Here is a 20,109-nt window from a genome sequence, read left to right on the forward strand (position 1 = left end):
AAAAACTTTAACGCCAGTAATAATTAAAGACAAATATTTTGTACACAAGAAAGTTATATAATTTCACATTCATTCCGTAAATCTAAAAATATACTTAAATGACGATTATAGTATTTTTTTTCTCCATATTTTCTCATTATTTTTCACTGAAAAATGAACTCGCTTGTGCTAGAACTTCAAAAAAAATAAATAAATAAATAAATAAAATAAAATGCTTTGCATATCTGAAGGAATGAATAAAAAAAAGCATTAAAATTTGTTAGATAAACGAGCATTTAGCGCAAAGATATTGGAATGATATTTAATGAATTTTCAAAAAGTTAACAAAGTGACAATAATTTTAACGATATACAATAGAAATAATTACGTGAAAAATAAATAATTGAAGAAAAATATTTCGTAGACAAGAGAAATAAATAAATTCATATTTATTTCTTAGATCTAAGACTGTAATAATGTTAGCTAAATGGCCGTTGAGATGGATATAATTGACTTATTTATTATTACATACTACAGTAATTTTTCCTAATTATTTAATTTGAAATCCCTATTACATGTAATTCCTTACAATTATAAATTCATGCCATTCATTTTTGATAAACCCTTATTAAATTTCGAAATAATTCAGCATAGTTTAATTTATCACTAAAATTTCTATAGTTTTCGAGTAAAGAAAGTTTACGAATTGATTTTTATTAATTTTCTTCTTTTAAGAACATAATTTCCAAATGATTCAATCGATTTCAATCTATGAACACTATATGTTTTATTTCAAATCGGTATCACATCGTTTAATTCAATATCCATCATTATTATGCCATTCATAATAACTTTTGATCAGAGCAATATAAATTAGGTACTTTAAATAATTTATTTTTTTATTCTGTTATATTTAATTTTTTTTAATATTATTAGCTATAAAAATTTTTTTTCTTTAAAAGCATTACACGAGAATATTCATACAAGCTTAATTTTTTAACGACAATGTAAGTTTTTCAATAATCTTTTATTCGTTAAACATTAATTTAAAGCTTGTAAACAGTGTAAATAAATATTTTTGAAATGATTCAATAAAATTCTGTTTATTTTAACTAGCATTATTACTTAATGTGTGGTGTACATATTCTTTTTTTTTTGTACTTAATACACTTTCGATGAAAGAGTGTCATTTGACAGGACCATACCTTTCAGAAAAAATTACAAACATTGAGGTCATTTTATTAGAGTAAAAGCAATAGTTCTTAGTAACTTTTAGAACTTCAGTAGATTTTTTTCCTTCAAAAATGTGTAGCGTGTCTACTACTACAATTATTCAATATAAGATATCTAAACTCGATATTATGTAAGCGTACCTTTTCTCAGATGAAAGTTGACATTGTCAATGAAACTCGCTCCATATTGGTGACCATCAGATGTGATCTGACTAAGCCTTCCTTGACAAAAACGCCTACTTCCATGGATGGTCCACATTGAACAGTTGACTTGCTATTTGTGACTGCGAAATTTTCCTCAGCATGCTGTTGCTACTCAGTCTCGACTGCTGATCTGCTGATGACACTCCACTACTGATGGCAACATAGGAGCGACCACGACCGTGAACTTAATACAGCTCTCCCGGCTTCTTACGAAAACAGCAATGAATCAAATAAGTGGTATTGTATTCGTTCATCGAATTCATTTGTGACTTTGGATATTTCGGAAGCATTTCATATTTACTTTAACGAAGAAAATAGAGTAATGCTTTTTAAAAGTGTAAAATTATTTAAGGAAAACTCTTAAAACTTTTCAGAAGTAGAAAAATCAAAGTCTACTAAGAGGGACTAAAATAAATAATTCTCAAAGTGAAAGCGAAATTTCTGCATAAATATATAAAAATATAAAATCATAGATAAATTCCGGTGGGGGAGTACTGTAGCTTGCCTACCACTACAATTATTCAATTCCAATTCACTAGTATATAAGACATAATAACTATATTCTATGTTAGATGAACCTTTTCATAGATAAAAGTTGAAATTGTCGATAACACTCATCACTACAAATGAAAGGCAATAAAATTTCGCAATTTGTGTTTTCGTGTAATTTAAAACAACAAAATTTTATGTTTTTAAATTTTTTAAAATTTAGTTTTTTACTGTTTAAACTAAAGACTTGAATGGTGATAAACAAAATTTTTGAACGCAAGAAACAATGATATTTATAAAAAATCTAAATACAAACAAGTGTATAATAATAAACTAATATCAGAATTGTATTGACATAGTTTCATCAGAAAAAATTAATAAAAAATCTAAAATCTTTATGCATTTTAACTCAAATTGTGATAGGATGACTACCTTGCATTTTGTATGTTTCGAAAAATACGGCTGAGTGAACTAAATACATGATTAGTTTACTTTTTGAAGTTAAATTAAAAGGATTAAAAGCATATTTAGAATTTTCTTTCTCCTTTTTCATCCCTTAGTCGGGAGTTTGGTCGGGGAAAAAAGGGTAATAAGCCGACAGTTACAAATCGGTTGTTTATATACGTAATAATTTCTGTCACATTGAAATATGTAGTTTATATTTGAAAAATTAAAAGCACTTATTGAAAGGATGAAGGTCACAGAAATGAATATGTATGTTTGGAATGAATGTTTTCTTTAGCGCAAATATCGCAACGTTAAAAAGAGTAGTACAATTCAAAATAACAAGGAATTTTTTTTAACGTTAATATGGAATATAGACAATTCAGCTCTAAAAGTAATATAATATTTATAAGAAAATTCAAGTTTCTTTAAAAATTTATTTGTGAAAATATATATTTTATAGGAAATATATATTTTATAAATGTATTCAAAGATTTGAAATTATTGCATGAAAAAATTTAAAAAAAATGGTCGGCATTTATCGGACATTCTAATATTATCATGTTATTTAACTTGACCACATAATGTCTTTTTAAAGTTTGTGTAATTTGCGTATTATTAAATGCACGATCACCACGTAAGAGTTTGTGGATTGATTTATAATTAATAATTTATCATCGATCCTTTCATAATAGAAAATTGGAAGATTTATCGTGTTCCTTTAATAATACCCGTTATTAACCTCTTTAGGAAGGAGCGTATCTTGTTTAGTTAATTAAATGCGCTAAAATTAAATGCTAATTGCGCTGAAATGAAAAATTAAATGCGCTAAACATGTAGGGTTGTATACTTTCTAAGACAAATTGGTCACAATATTTAAAATTTTGCTAAAACTTTTTAAAATTATTTTTAGTCATTAATTAAGTTGAATAGTTATAATACGTGGCAAAAGCTATACAGAAGTAAATTTTTCACTGGAATAATCTTTTATAAGGTTTTCTATTAAGTGTGGTAATGCTTGCATTGATTAAAAGAATTATCAGTTAAAAGTATTTCCAGCCAATATCTAAAAAAATTTATTTGAAAATAAAAATTTATAATGAAATTTCTAATCAGAAGTTTATAAGTTTTTATATAACTGTAAGACTATTTGCATAAATTTCTAATATTTAAATTAAGAATATTTCTTTTTTTTTCTTAAAAAAAGGAAAGAAAAAAAAGCATTTAAGATGTTATGAATAAAATAGACAAGATAGAATAAAGACATATAATATTCAACTTTAAATTCTTAAGAATGAAAAAAATAAAACGAAAGGATGAAAAAATGTTTAAAAGCATCTTTATTTTAAAAACAGTAAAAATTTGTTTAAGAACATAAATTTTCTTTAGCTACTGTTTCATACTACTAAATTTCAGACTAATAATATTAATGATAATTCAGTAATAATAAATAAGAATATTTTATAAAAAAATATTTGTATAAATTGAAAAATTTTACTGGAAAATAAATTTTTTTAAGGTATTTTAATTTTTTTTAGATTAAAGGATAATTTTTGCTGATTAATATAATATTTAATTATTTCTGATATGACCCATGATATATTAATTTATACAATTGCGTGAGATATTACATAAATGCAAGTTTTTACTTCTAAATTTTCATCCTTTAAAAAGCTGCGAAAACAAAAATGAAGATTGAAAAAAATTAATCGCAATAAGCAGCCAAATATAGGAGCCTCGCAATTGAAAAAAGACAAACAAACCACCATTCCCGGCCTGGGTGGGCCACCGGATAATGAGCCGTTAGGTTTTATAAATAAAATCCCTCACCGTTTTCTCGCTTGCTGATTGGTCGCAGCCGGTGGTCGTCATAGCAACGAGAGTGTTTAATTGACGTGTGTGGGCCGGACGGACAATACACACTCTTCGAACAAGATTGTTTGTTCTTTATGGGCACCCATTTATACCCCCATCAAAAAGTCCACTTTGACCTAAACCAAACACGCCATATGACATAACATTCAACAAAAATCCCTCTTGGCCCCTCCTCCACCACCCCCTTAGCATCCAATAAAGTAAGAGAGAAGTTGTTAAAAGGAGAAAAAACAACGGAGGAGGGTGTGCGAAAAGAATAAAAAAGAAGAAAAGAAATAACACTTTGGAAGAGATAGAAAAAGGTCATACATTTAAACGAGAAACGCCTAAACGCTTTGCTCAGTTTGAAAAGAGAGATAAGACACGCTCTTCTCACTGTTCGAAGCACTCCTCACTTTTTTCATCTCAATGCGTGAGACTGATACCTTGGAAATTATCATTTCTCATTTTGAACTTCGCGGGATCTGGCATCATGGACGAGTGCAGACGATTTGCTGATGATGTTCTAATAGAAATTTATGGATAAAAAAAAAAGCAATCATCCTAGTATTAGACGGACTACTCTCTTTTTTATCTTTCTCATCTCGTGAGCTTATTAGCTGATACTGTACAATTAATCAGTTCTTACCTTAAGACTTCACCGTTTCAGGCTAAATGACCGAAAACATACAATTAGCTGCTCATGAGAATTTATATATGTAAAAAGAATATACTTTCAGTGTTAAGAGTTATGCTCTTTTTTCATCGCAAGATTTCGATACGTAAAGCTTTAGAAAATGTTGTTTGAGACTTCACTAAATCTGGAATAGTGCTGACAACTACTTGATGAAGCGCAAACAATACGAAATAATAATAGTACTATTTATATATAATACAGCAAACGTCAGCAAATGTGCACAAAATATGTGTATTTCTAATGAACTTTCTGCAAAAGGAACAAGTGTCTCAACAAAGTTGTATATTGACTAGTCAACAATAATAATACAAAGTCAACTTCTCATAAAAAAGTAAAATAATATGAAATATAAATTAGTACCGATAATTTCTTACTAATTTTTGGCAGCATAAAATACGAATATAATCTATAATTATATTCAGTTACAACCTTTTAGAGGAACAAACAACAAGGAAAAGAAAGAAAAGAATAAGTTGATATCTGGATAATAATGGATTTTCTGCAAGGAAAACAGTCTCCTTAACAAAGCTGCATTAAAAGTTTATTGAATATTTAAAGCAGATAATAAATGAATTCGCTCAGAAAAATATTTGGAAATCTCAAAAATAAGATAGAGAAATAAAGGACAAAAAAAAAAACAAGTTATTAACCCAAAGTGACAAAGTTATGACTAATTCTCTGTAACTAGTTTACTAATGTTATTTCATCTTTGGAAGAACTGCAATCATTTGTTCAACAAAAGTCTTATCGGAGTGAGAAGATAAAAAGACATCTACTTATCCCGGTATGATAATAGGATAATCATAACATAGTCTTCACGGGTAGGAGAAAATCGCTTCTCCGGGGGAAATAGAACATAAACAATACTAGTTCTTTAACAAGGAGAAAAGCTAGGAAATAACCAGATGTCCAGTGCTACTTTTCCGAAACAAGAACTCCGGAAATCTGCCTGGAGCGCCAACTTCTTTTCCCGAGTCCAACCCAATCAAATTGTGATTGATATGTTTTTGTAACAAAGACCGTGTGAAAGGAAACACTGAATAGTGGTTGTACAACCCTTGTCGGCTCGGGGGATAAGGTTTATTTTACTCCGGAGTGTCCTCCTGCTGTTGAATCTCAAAATACTGGAGAAGGAAAGGAATAGAGGGGTGCTCGAACCTTCAGGCACTCCATACACACTCTACAGACATTCTCTTGTTCTTGGTTGGCTGAAAAGATCAGTTGGTAATTTCACAGATCGGCTGATCCAGGATCGCCGGGAGTAAAGGGTGATGCAATACTAGAAGTGGAAGATAGTGTGAAGAGAAAAGTTTTGGTGGATATATAAACTGTTTTCGGGAACAAAGTCTTCGAAGAGTCGTCTGCTGACTCTGTGCACGAGACAGGCACCTGTTAGACACTGATTTAACTTCTTTTAATGAAATCTCAAACATAATAGAACTTTTTCGAACTGTGGTGTGAGACTGACTTATTAAGAATTATTGACATTCCAGAACTATGGCAAACCGATATTTTCCGATTTTTGCCGATCCTAGAAACTTTGTGTACAATCCTGGGATGCTTTATACTCATAGAGCAACAGAGGGAGTGCTCTCAGGGTACCGGCACCTGCCCGGATATGAGATGGGGAGGATACTTGCACCATCCCAAACAAATCCTATTCACGAAGCTGGTAGAGCGGAACCACCACCGCAGAAGCCTCCTTATTCTTATATAGCCTTAATCGCTATGGCGATTAGAAATTCACCTGACAACCGAATTACATTGGATGGCATATATAAGTTCATAATGGACAGGTGAGACTATTATTACTACTACTATTATTATTATTTTTAATTATAAAAATTAATAAATACAGTTTTTAAAAATTTAATAATAATAGTTATTTAGAATGACAGTTTTGATTTTAAAGCTGTTTAACCAATTTTTTAATTATTTATATTTTGAGCATATAAACTTTTTATTTTAAATATTTCTGGAAGCTGTGATATTTTAATTTTATAAGTTTCAATAATGATTTCATAATTAATATGATTTTTTTGTGTGACAACATTTGGAAAAGTTGTAGGTTTTATTTAAAATTATAACAATTCTAAATCAAAGATGTCTTGTTATAAAATGTCCTTTTTTTTAAATACCTAATTTTAGGCATTTCATAAAATGAATAAGAAATTTTTAGAGAATAGGAAAAGTTTTAGCTATAAGTAATGAATTGTTAAATAATATTATCATTACGTTTATGATAATTAATTTAAAAAATATTTAATTAACAATTAAATGTTAATTCCATTATATGTATTCATTATTTATTTAATAGCTTTTTTATATTTATAATCAATTTTAAAACTTTGAAATAACTGCACAAATTCATTTTAAAATTTTAGAACAGTTTTGCAAACTTAAGATTTAAAAGAACATTTTAAACTTAAAACAGTTTTAAAATATCTTTTAAAGAAATGTTACCTTAAAATAAAAATGAGTTTAAAACTGTTTTAGTTATTAATTAATTTAAAATGTTTATTTTCTTAAATATTAAATATTGCTTCAATTTTAAGCATTCATCAAAATTCACTTTTTTAAAATTTAATATAAATTTTAGAATTTTGGAATAGCTAGTACTGAATAATTAGTACTGAAAGTTTTGAAATTTTTTTTCATATCGTTTAATTTCTTTAAATAATGTCTCAAAATAAATATTAAAATGTTTCATAAATATATTTAACAGTTTCGTATTTTATTTTCAAAGTTGTTAGATTTGTTTGCTTATTTTCTTACATACATATTTAAGTAGTGTTTTTTTATTACAATAAAATTTCAAATAAAAATAATAATGGCGTATCCACTGCTATTTTATTAAACTTATTTATTTTGTATAATTTTTAAGCATATAATAAGTTTTTGTAAAAGTAAAATTTGTTTTTAAGTTTCGTAGTTCCCGTATTGTACCTTTTCGTTAAACGAAACTGTTTTGAGAAATAGATGATGCGTAATTGTCCCTCACTTCATTTTGAAAATTAATTTATTTGGTTTCATTTAGTTAATTATTTGAAAATAACCCGATTTTTTACAAGTAAAGTTTAAAAATTCAGTCTGGATTGAAAAAAAAATAATTTTAATATAGTTTTACCTGTTTTCTTTTATTTTGAATGAATTTCATTTTTTTACAAAAAAAGATATTAATATTATTTTGAATATAATTAACAGACTTTTTTGTGTGTTGGGATACATTAGCAATTGCATAAATTAATTTGTTCTTGTGTTTTTTATAAACGTGCATTTTTGTATCAAAATTTCATTATTATTGAAGATAAAATTTTTGTTCATTCTCCCTAAAAATAATTTAAAACTAAAAACAGTGCTTTTTGTTAATGACTTTTTTGTGTATGATTTAAATTAAATTTAAAAGTCATTCACAAAATGTTATTTTGGACTATGTTATTTATAAAGTAGTTACTACAAAAAAATATCTGATTCTTTTTTTAAATTATAACATAGTCAACGATTTATGTACCTCGTATATTTTGTAACATTATTATTATTTTTCTTTTTATTATTTTTATATTATTATAAAGTTAAAAAAAATAATTTACAATTTATGAAATTTATTACAACTAATTTTCGTTATATCTAACTAATTTCGAACTGTCTAAAAGTAGAAAAGAATTTTAAAAACACTTTTCTACTCTTTTGTAACGTAAAAAGTAAAAAAATTATTTTTTTTAAAAGTAATCCATTTTTAATTAGTTTTGAACAATACTTGTTTCTTAATATTTTAGTTAATTAGTTTGCAATCATAAATTGTCAATTTATTTCGTATCATGTACTTTTGAAATAATTCAATACTTTTTAATAATTTTACCTCTTTATTGATCATAAATAAAAGAAAATGCTAAACTTTTTAAAATAGTGTTAAATTTACCCTTATCAGATATCAGAACGGATAGGATTTTCTAAAGTTTTGCTTACTTCTTTTTTTATAAGTTTCTTTTTATTTAATCAAATTAAATTTTATGGTTTTATTCCTTTTACTTTAAAAAAAATTCAAAAATCATTCTATAATAAAGGTGACTATTTTTAGCTATATTTGAGAATAAATACAACACTAGTTGATTTGACGCTTGCATATTGAAAATATGTACGTAATTTTTATTTTATTTTATCAAAGCCGCATTTTTTAAAATCATAATACTTTATACCGTAATGATTCTTAAATATTATTGCGTTTGTTGAGAAAATGAAACTTGTTAAATTAAATGGTTTAAAAGATGGTCAAGAAGATAAAATTTTCACTATTTTTTTACTGCATTTAGGAAACGAGAGTGGTTGCAGCTAATTAATAAAAAACCATAATAGCTTATGTAAATTTTGTCAATTGGAACGGTACATAATGGAAATATAATGGCTAATAAACTATTTGTTAAGGAAAAAATTAAAATATAATTGTTTATAAACTATTTGTCACGTCGTGATACCATTTTTGTTATGACATTGTAAAATATATTTAATCTAACATAAAATAAAAATGGACCTAGGATTTAAAAAAAATTTCTTAATTAACGATTAATAAAAATATTTGATAAAAAGTTCGTGATGAATTTTTTTTATTTTTAAAATAACTTAAATAATTAAAATAGCTTAAGCATTTTGATTTCAAAACGAACTTAAAATTATCCCTTTTTTTATACATTTAATGCTTGTAATGCATTTATACATTTAATGTTTTTCTAGGCTAATGCTTTATTTTTAACCTAACAGAACTATTCTTATACGAATATTTCCTTCCTACCTAAATTATATATATATATTACTATAATTAGTAATAAAATGAAACCTCAATCATTTAACCCTAATTTTATTTGTCTCTTGAGCCATTAAGTCTGAATTAACTTAATTGAATGAATAACTATTCAATCGAAAGTTATTTTGATATTTTCTTAAAAAACGGTAAAGATTTTGGAGAAGACTCGAAAAATGTCTTCCTGTTAAAATAAGATATTATTTTTGTTTTAATTACTCATTATAAATATCTAAAAATTAAATGTAGAATATGTCATGCGCTTAAGTTTCTCCTATGATTTCAGAACTATTTGCACTAGCATACTAAAATTAAAACAATGATTGAAAGAAGCACTTTTAACTCCGGATTCAAAAAATCATTTTTTAAAAAATTTCTTTATTGGCTTTGAAATAATGATTTTGTTTTAAATTAAGCTCTATATGATTCTCTTATATTAAATATTTTAAGCACAACATCAGTGAGGTTTGCTAACTTATAGCTCTTTTTAATCAAAATGAAGTTAATATTGATATTTAAGTAATTTTTATTCGTTATGTCGGATAAGCTTAATGACTAAAATGAATATGGTAATAGCGACAAATTGAAAAAAAAATAATCTATTTACTAGAAAGCAAAATTTTTGAAGAAATGGTATTAATTTCTTTAGAAGAAAAATAAGAAAATATCATATTAATATTGACGCCTATGATAATGAAATGGAATTATTTTAGTTTATTAATTGTGTTGGTATGTTTGAGTTCTGTTCATGATTTCGTAGTCTTGTTCAGTGCTGATTTATTGATTTTTTTTCACCGCTTGCGAAAAACAGATACTCAGCTTTAAAATAAAATATTGAAGTAATTAAGCAATAAAATACTTAAATAAAGCATATTTTACATTGTTGTTGCTCTTTTTCAAACGTTTTCAACTCATTATTTGAAACATTTTTACTTTCTACTTTAATGAAATATATTAATAACTTAGCTGCATGAATGAGATCCCTACAGGTAATAAGGTAATGTCTATTTGATTGCTGCTCAACATTTGATAGATTTTCGCATTAAAAAAAGTAGGATGCTAAAATTTATTTACTAACATATCACCAATAAAACTATCTTCCATAATTTTGGTTACTTAACCCCATGCAGTTTCATTTGTTTTTTGAAAAGAATTTGAGGGTTAAATGCCTGCATCAAAATGGAGTTGATGAGCTCTATGCAAAAGTTAAAAAATACCATGTTTTTTCAGAAGCGTAACAAATGCAAGAAATTTATGTGTGAACCTATTCATTTGATACTTTGAGTCTTGGTTTTTAAAATAACTTATTAAATAAATAAATAAAATGAAAAACAAAAATAAAATAAAATAAATAAATGCATAAAATAAAAAATAAAATAAAAAATAAAATTAAATAAATAAATAAATAAAATAAGAAATAAAATAACATAAAATAAAATGAAATAAAAAGAGAAACAAAACTGAAAGCAGCATTAATTGCAAGTTATGAATTTTTTGTACATTTTATTTTATTACTGTCGTTGAACAGTCGAACCAATTTTTGGGTTTACGACAACTAATGTTCAAATCCATAGCCTTGTAATTTTGAACCCAATCCGAAAGAGCAGGAAATTCCTGGATCAAGTATGTATTAGGAGAAATTTGCCTTCGTGGAGGACTTTTTCATGGAACTTACCCGCATTTGCGTTAAATGGAGAAGAAAATCACGATAACCTTCCACTGTTTGTTTGAAGGCAAAGGGACTCTAACCCATGATCCGTCTACAATTGAAGATATTTTACCTCAGCAGTGAGATTGGTGCAAGCCGGAATTCGTATCAAGTAGCCATCGCTGGGATTCGAACCCGGTTCACCTCATTGAAAGGCGACGTTTTTACAGCAATTTAAATATTAGTAATGTTTTTAAAATTTATTTTTGCCTATTTTAATAAAAACTTATTTTCATTATAATGTCAATTGTTTATTTTTTCATCAGTTTTCAGGCTATAACTTAATTGATATTTTACATGGAGTCAGCATAACCACATAGTAGATATTTAAGTAATATTTTCAGCATAGTACTTCAAGAGTTATTTACGAAATTTTTGATGTGTTTTTTTTCTAGCTGTTGATTTTTATTCTTCCTGAAGAGTTATTTCAAAATATACTATGATTTTATCTAACTAAACTAACTAAAAATGGGAAATAAAATAAATGCATCTTTTTTATCAATAAAAATAAATGTTACTATCAAAATATAAACAGATGTTCTAGAATAAAGTAATCCTATCTGTTGCGCAGTATTACACGTGTGTAAACATAGTTTATTTCAATATTTATTGTTTACTGTATATGGTATTTTTTTCCGGAAAGTCGAAGTTTATAGTTTAGTAAACTTTTAAACGTTATAGAGGAAAACAAGAACTATAACAGCTGTTCTTATCAAAGTTTTCAAATTTTCTTATTTTTATTTCAGATATTGATTTGACAGATTATTTAAGTTCGATTGATTTTATAAATTTATAACTGAATTTGATTAGATATATTTATCAGTAACACGATTTTTTTCCTTATTTTTACAGATAATCAAAAAAGAATTTTAGTAAAAAAAGTATTTAGAAAACAATGATATTTCTATTTAGACAAAAAAAAATTATCTTATTTACACACTTTTTTTTATCATATTATTACTTTCATTTCACCAAAATATTCAGATACTGAGATTGAAAAATAAGCACTCATGCAAAATCGAGTGACATTTTCTATCAGAAATCTGTGTTTCTTTTTTCTAAATCCCTTTGAAATTGAGCTGTAGAGTTATGGAAAATTAAAATTTAAAATGAAGGAGTAAGTTAAAATTAATTAGAATTAAAAGTTACACAGAAGCTAAAAAATTTAAATTGAGGAAGTAAATTGAAATGAATCAGAATTGAAAGTTATACAGAAGTTCAAAACATTGAATATCGTGATATTTGCAATATCCATTCAGTTTTCATTATTTTGTCAATGTTGATTCAATTATTCAAATTAAACTAAAAATTTTAAATAAATTTTTGCTTTATTTTTTATGCTTTGGATTAAATTAATAATGTGACATTTTTAAAAAGCATTTTGAAAGTTGAGATAAATTATCGTGAAATCAAATGGAAAATTATTCTAAGTATAAAGTAAAAAGGTTTTTCCCAAAAAAATAAAAATGTAAAAAATTTGTAAAATAAATGCGCAAAATATAAATAAATAAATAAAAAAGTAATAGCAGTAAAAATATTATATATATAGAAATGCTTGAAAAATATACATAAAAAATTTACGTTGCAACTAAAATTGAAAGGAAAATTATTTATTTTTATTAATTGATTTAAAATTTAAAATAAAATACATTTGTATTCAATCTTGTGATCTTATTCTCTTAAAAATTCAAAACTTTATAATCCATCTGTAGTCATAAATTAAAGCAATTAAATAATATAAAAATGTTTCATAAACAGTATTTGAAAGTAAAAGGCCTTTATTAAAAAGTTATTTCATATTATTGAAAAGTTAGAATTTTTTAAATATTGCAAAATATACTTATTTTATGTTATTGATTATTAATCTCTTACAATAAGTTTTTTTTCCTTTAAATTTTCGTCAATATTTCTAATTACGCTTCGATATTAGGAAAAATTGTCATTAAAATTTAATAATTTAGGAGTTACGTTCAGTTAAAACCAAATATATTAGCGTTTAGAAGAAACACCAATACTTGATTATGAAAATTTAGAATATAAGAATACACACTTTCATACTTTAAAGTACATTGCTAAAACAATAATGACGATATGAACAATTAGAAATTTAACCTGAAATTAATAAATGAATAATGGCACACATAAGTCACCAATCTATCGGGTACCTTAAAGAATTTAAGTGCAATATATAAAAGAATTTTATCTTCAGTATCTTAAAACAATTTAGAAGTGAAGATATTCTTTGTCAAGAATATTTACCTTCATATACATTCCAATTCGTTTTTGACCAATTCAATTGGAATTTTTTTTTTAAATTGATTCTCACCATTATTTTTATATATGGTTTCTCATTTACATTATCTTACATTCTGTCTTCATTTATTATCCTCTTTTGCCCTATACGTTTATTTTCAATATCTAAATTTTATCGTGTGTTATACCTAATTAACATGTACTTTTAGTCTTTTACGAATTAGCAATTTGATCTACTTATCGCTTTTTTGTTGTTGATATTGAATCCTATTGCTACCATGAAAAATATCGTTAAAAGTATGAAGAAACTGAGATAAAATAAATTATTCTATAAGTATCTATTACTCCATAATATCGATATTAATTTTTATCTAATAAATTCAGAAAGAATCTACTCTCAGAACTTTAATTACTTGATCTAAATAATAAAAGTTGAATTAAGTCAGAAAAGACTTAACTAATTTTAATTGTTTTCTAGTGCATTTTCTTTTAACCTAGGTGCATTTAACCTAGGTTCAACGTTGATAATAGCCTTTCAAAGTTGAAGATCTAATTAATGCCGAATCAATGAAGGATGAATTATTAGTTATGAATAATTAGTTATTTATTATTATTTTTAATCATGTCCGTTAAAACCTTGTATTAGATTCATGGAAATTCTTCAGTATATTTATCTCTTTTATCAAAGCATTTTTATCCATTACATATTAGCCTATCCACTACATTTAAAATATTTTTAAAAAAGTAAAAGATAAAATATAGTTAATATCCTTTCATTTATTGTAAGATTTGTATAAAATGCTCCGTAAATTCCCATTTGTAAATATACGAATTGGGAATTCCAGAATTTGAGAACTTCACTTCACATTCATACCAGCAATCATTTCATTAAGATTTACTGCTTAGATTCATTTAACTTGGTATCTCTCATATTGAAAAATAACTGTTAAGTTGTTTAATATTTTGCCAGAATTTTAAATTTGGTTCATCTTTTCTTTTCTTTTTTCATCCTTTATATTTCGGGTTACATTGAATAAAATGACTACTTGGCTCTTTTTTTTCCCACCTTTTCATCTTTCCCAATAGAAATTATATTTTTCGAAACAAAGTAAGCTTCTTTATGTTCATTTTTTCCTACATTACTACAAACGTGAAAATACCATTTGAATACTTTTGTATCCCTAATACTGTTATATATCAAATAAAATTGGATCTTGAATTGTCCTTGGTATGAGCTTAAATTTAATAAAAAATTATAACTGTATTTAACAGTCTTATTTAATAATAACTACAAGTGATTGCATACTTAGCATGCATTTAAATTAAAATAATTATTTAAACATTCTAAAGAAATTTACTTTTAACATTATCGCTAATGAATATCCTTGACGAAAAATATTTAACGTGTTTTCAGAGTAATCAAATATTAAATAAGAATTTGAAAGATAAATTTGATTGAACTTGTATTGATAACAGAGTAAAATTATTAGGCAAGAATTTTTTTTTCAACAGAATTGAAAACTAAAACTGGGAACAAAATCTGTGTTAATTCCATAAAAAAAATGGAAAACTTTAATTTTGAGGTAACAGTCTGTTTAACACTAAGAAACATAAATGATTGCAAAGCAATCTTAGCAGTTGAATCTGGGGGTGGACTAAACAATTATCAATAAAAATTCTTTGGATTACGTTTTACGAAAAAAGAATAATAAAACGACAAAATATTAATAAATAATAAAAAAGCATTTTAAGAACTATTTCAAATTTCTTATGTTATAGTTTTTGCATAAATTGACTCGTTAGTACATTTTTTCACATTCACCAGCATAACGTTTTGAGTCACTTCAATTGCTTTTCCTGTTTATTTTCAATTTTAGTTCAGTAAAACATTTTAATTACAACATCTTAATTTACTTTTACTAATTTATAACTACATTATCAATAACAATGAATTTATATTCAATTACAGTGAATAATCTTTCTTTTCACTCTAATGTCTTTTAATATTGTACATAGCTACTTTATATCTTAAACTTCCCTTTTTTTGGTAATATCATTTACTACATTTATTAACCATTCATTTTTAAATTTATCTAAATTGACTATTTTAATTTCTTTTTAACTTTTTACTTGCATAGATAGTTAGTATTCACTGTTTCATTCATTTAAATCGCTTTAATTAATTTATTTATTTCTTAGCGTGTCTATTTATTAGAATTTTGTTGTTTTTATGTTTTTTCTTTGTTCTATTTTTCTGTTTTTATAACTAACAGCAAATAATATATCCTTAAATTTTGCCTTACTTTTCAGGTTTCCATATTATCATGACAATAAACAGGGCTGGCAAAACTCCATTCGCCATAATCTCAGTTTAAACGATTGTTTCCTGAAAGTGCCGAGAGAAAAAGGTAAACCCGGAAAAGGTAGTTATTGGACTTTAAAAAACAACGGTGAAGAAATGTTTGAAAATGGAAATTTCCGCAGACGGAAACGTAGAACTAAAATGGCTCAATCAAAATCGATCGAATCTCACTCGACCACAATAGTCGATCAATATCAAACCAAATCGAACAGTTTGAATTGCCCAAAAAGTGAAAAGAAGCTCCATTCCAAGACATCTTCTAAACACCTCAATACTCCTATCAGACCTGGTGTTATCGTTAATCAATCAATCTCAAAGAACAAAGTTCTAGAAGACATTGACAATGGTCTATGCATGACCACAAGAACTGATGCTAGGGATAAAACGAGTCCACCTTTAACGCCAAAAGCTGCCAATTTCACGATTGAGAGATTAATTGGTAGTTCCACAGAAGAGAAAAAAGAGAACGATTCATCTCAAAGTGAGCAAAACAATGAGATTGAATCTTCAAAAACAATCAACCAATTAGAGGAAAGTACTAGTCTAATGTCTCCTTTGATGTATCATCAGCTAATGCTGTTAAATAAGGACAAGCACATATCGAGTCATTTACCTTTGTCTTTAGCATCTCAACACTCGGTGTTATATTCTCACGTGAACTTGCTTAACAATAAAATTATTCCATCTTATGCAAGTACAATAGGTCTATCATGGCCTTCCATTCCTATTCTAAATGGACTAGCAGACTCTGTTAGCAACGCACAAGGATCTTTTATCACCCCATGGTTAAATATATCATCTGCGAACAAAGCTATATGGGCCGGGCCTTCATCAGATAGTTTTTCTCCCATTGACAGAGATCGTTGGTGAGAATAATTCTTTTATCGCCAAAATACTTGCATGGTGTACAGCATTTGGACTGCTATTTATGAACTTTAATTCATATAGTCAGCTCAGTTTGAGCTAGAACTAATTGCATTTTGCTGGAAGAGTTAACTGATAAAAAGTAAGAACTCAAAAACAATTCAATGTCTGAGTAGATAGGTTTAAAATTACATTTTGGAGTGAATTGAACCATAATATCTTTACTACCTTAATAGTGAGCTAAGTTAAACTGAAACTTTATTACATAATACTAATGTCTGACATGGTTAAATTGATTACTAGTTAAAGTGGCAAAAATATGTACTGTATTTCTGCTTGAGATACTGATATTATAGCTCCAATTTTTCTGACAATGTATTAAAGTTTAAAAAGCAAGAAGCCCATTTTTAAGATTGAAATTATCAGCTCAATATTCCCAGCAAAATTGATATATGTTTACATTTTCTTGAACCAAAGCTCTACTTCTTAAAATAAAACCTTACATGTTGAAATAAAAGAAAAATATAAAAAAAATTATTAATATCGTGTTAAAAAAGATACGAACTTATTACAAATATTGATGAAATTCAAATAAATACTTCTTTTGTTAGTTTGGTACATGTTTCCTTACTTTATACGCACTACGTTTTAAGTTAAACATTTTAGTTAGTTTCTTAAAATGTTTATAAACGTAAATATTTCATGGCTATCGTTGTTGAATATTTTTTTTCATATAACCTCGACTGAAAAATTTGGAATTTATCTCTTTTTTAAAATACTTAAAAATTGTTTTAAAGATGCTTTTGATCAAAAAAGATCTAAATTCAGCTAATCACTTACTAATCAGTTCGGAATTTAGATGTGAAAAAAAATTTTTACTCTTCAAGTTTGAAAATTTAATGCTTTAAAAATTTAGATTTTGAAAAAATTTAACAGCATTATATAGTTTCCTCTAAATAAAAGTTAAACGTTATTTGATAGTATCATTTTAACGTATTTAAAACTCGCAATTTCTGAACATACTTTATTTAGTCTTTGGGATTAAATGATTAAATATAAATATTGTTCTAAAATATATACTAGACTTTAAAAGCATTTTACCAAGAAATTTTTTAATTAAAAATGACTATATTGCTTTAATTTAATGTCATTAATTAATTTTGTTGTACTAAAATATATTTTGCTGTGCAATATATTTAATAACTAATTTTGATGAAAAAATTATTCTTTACAATTATTGTATTTTTAGCATGATTATAATTATTTAATCTGAGATTTTATCTGATCTTGATAATCTTAATTTGTTAAAATGCTAAATGTAAGCAACATTCTTAAAATATAATTGAATTTTATTGAATCACTCAGTTAAAAGGTTTTATTATTTCAAATAAACAAAATTAATTTAATATCAGTTTTACAGTGCTTAAAAATTATTTTGGCAAATTTTTATTGATTGATTGATTTCTTTTATTCAAAAAATAAAAATAAATGCCAAGCAATGTAGATGTAGCAGTTTTAAAGGGCAAAGTGTTTGTTTACTTCTATCAGGAAAAAGTTTTGAAATTTCTTTTTCAAAAACTAGTGATAAAGTTGTGTTTTTTTATAAAAATTCAAAAACTTTATGCTGCTGTGCATTTAAATAACGCTACAATTTAATTTACTTAATGTACAACTTTTTTTATGCATTGTTTATCGTCTTCTACTGAATACAGTTACAGTATTTTTTGACATAGAAACTGAATGTTTACCCATCATTTCTAATTAATAAGAAAGTTTAAAAATTCATATTTATGCAATATTTTTAAACAATGTAGACATTACTAAATCATTAATATTTATAATACTGAAAAATAATTTGGGTTTGATCAAAAATGCTATAGTGTTGTTTTACAACTTAGTAGTGTGTATAAGTAATTGAAAGTTTTGATTATAAGCTATAATTTTTTTCAAATATTCTATTAAATATATGCAATATGTTTTGTTCAAATTTTGTTAAAAACTTTCTTCATTATTTAATAAAATTGTGTTTATGTGTTTTTTGAGATTATTTTTATTTTTTAAATGATACACTCACTTATCCAAAAAATAAAACAAAAGTAATTTTAATCAAAAATATGTTTTCTCCTTACAACGTTGATAGATAATCATATTCATCGCAAAAAATTTACTTATGAAATTTCATAAGTTAAATTAAGAGTTTCTTTTAGATTTGATATTCATAATAAGGCCAACTTTTTTCTAAATGTAACAAATTCAAATCACTCAGTATTAGTTTATAACCCTCTTGATTTTAAATTGTAGAATTTTTAATTTGATAAAATAAAGTATTACTTTTTTAGCTATTGGATTACTTATTTTAGATTTCAAACACATATTTCTAAGTGATACAAAAAGAATTCGAAATTAATTTTTCTGATTTTATAAATTCTTTAAAACAATCAATTTTTAAATTTAAATCAGAATATAAGTGAAGAACTATAATGATTTAATTCAAAAAGAGTGAAAAATAAAGTCAAATTTGTATATATTACTTTCTTAATTGTAAATTAAATTATCTGAATTTTTGATTTCAAGAAATGTAGTAAAAAGTATTTTTTCTCAGGTTAAGCTACAAAATGTGGTCAGGAATTTCTAAGACGTCTCAAAATATTATTTAAATTTTCCAGTCATTTATTATGGTTCACTGATAAAAAGAAAGTATGGTAACAGCTAACAAAACATGATCAAATTTACTGAGTTTCTTGCTGTATGGAAACGCAAAAAAAAAAACGATAATTTTTACTGAAGCATTTTTAGTAATGATTTTGGTAAAACTAACAATAAAATATGGTTTTATAATATGTGATAAAATTTGGGAAGTTTTATCAGGATATCTTAGAACAGGGGTGGCTAACCTTTATACACCAACGTGCCATTTTTTCTANAAAAAAAAAAAAAAAAAAAAAAAAAAAAAAAAAAAAAAAAAAAAAAAAAAAAAAAAAAAAAAAAAAAAAAAAAAAAAAAAAAAAAAAAAAACGATAATTTTTACTGAAGCGTTTTTAGTAATGATTTTGGTAAAACTAACAATAACATATAGTTTTATAATACGTGATAAAATTTGGGAAGTCTTATAAAATTTATTAATTTTATCAGGATACCTTAGAACATAGCATAAAAATCCTTTATTCGGTTAAATTAACTTTTCAGTGTATGCTTTTATTTTGTTAAATATGGGGTAATAAGAACTAT

General features: G+C 25.5%; 1 protein-coding gene across 1 annotated transcript; it reads left to right on the forward strand.

Moving 5' to 3' along the window:
* Window positions 1–4,503: 4,503 nt before the first annotated feature.
* On the forward strand, window positions 4,504–18,918 carry LOC107449693 (forkhead box protein C2-B). The gene is made up of 2 exons (XM_016065296.3): window positions 4,504–6,695; window positions 15,966–18,918. Exons 1-2 carry the CDS (start codon window positions 6,397–6,399, stop codon window positions 16,885–16,887), a joined length of 1,221 nt encoding a protein of 406 aa, XP_015920782.1. The 5' UTR covers window positions 4,504–6,396; the 3' UTR covers window positions 16,888–18,918.
* The last annotated feature ends 1,191 nt before the right edge of the window (window positions 18,919–20,109 follow it).

This window comes from Parasteatoda tepidariorum, chromosome 4 (assembly GCF_043381705.1).
Source record: "Parasteatoda tepidariorum isolate YZ-2023 chromosome 4, CAS_Ptep_4.0, whole genome shotgun sequence".
Taxonomy (NCBI): Eukaryota; Metazoa; Arthropoda; class Arachnida; order Araneae; family Theridiidae; genus Parasteatoda; species Parasteatoda tepidariorum.

Coding starts and splice junctions, on each gene's coding strand:
- LOC107449693 (XM_016065296.3), top strand. CDS start 6,397: ATGGCAAACCGATATTTTCCGATTTTTGCCGATCCTAGAAACTTTGTG. Junction 6,696..15,965: donor TATAAGTTCATAATGGACAG/GTGAGACTATTA, acceptor CTTACTTTTCAG/GTTTCCATATTATCATGACA.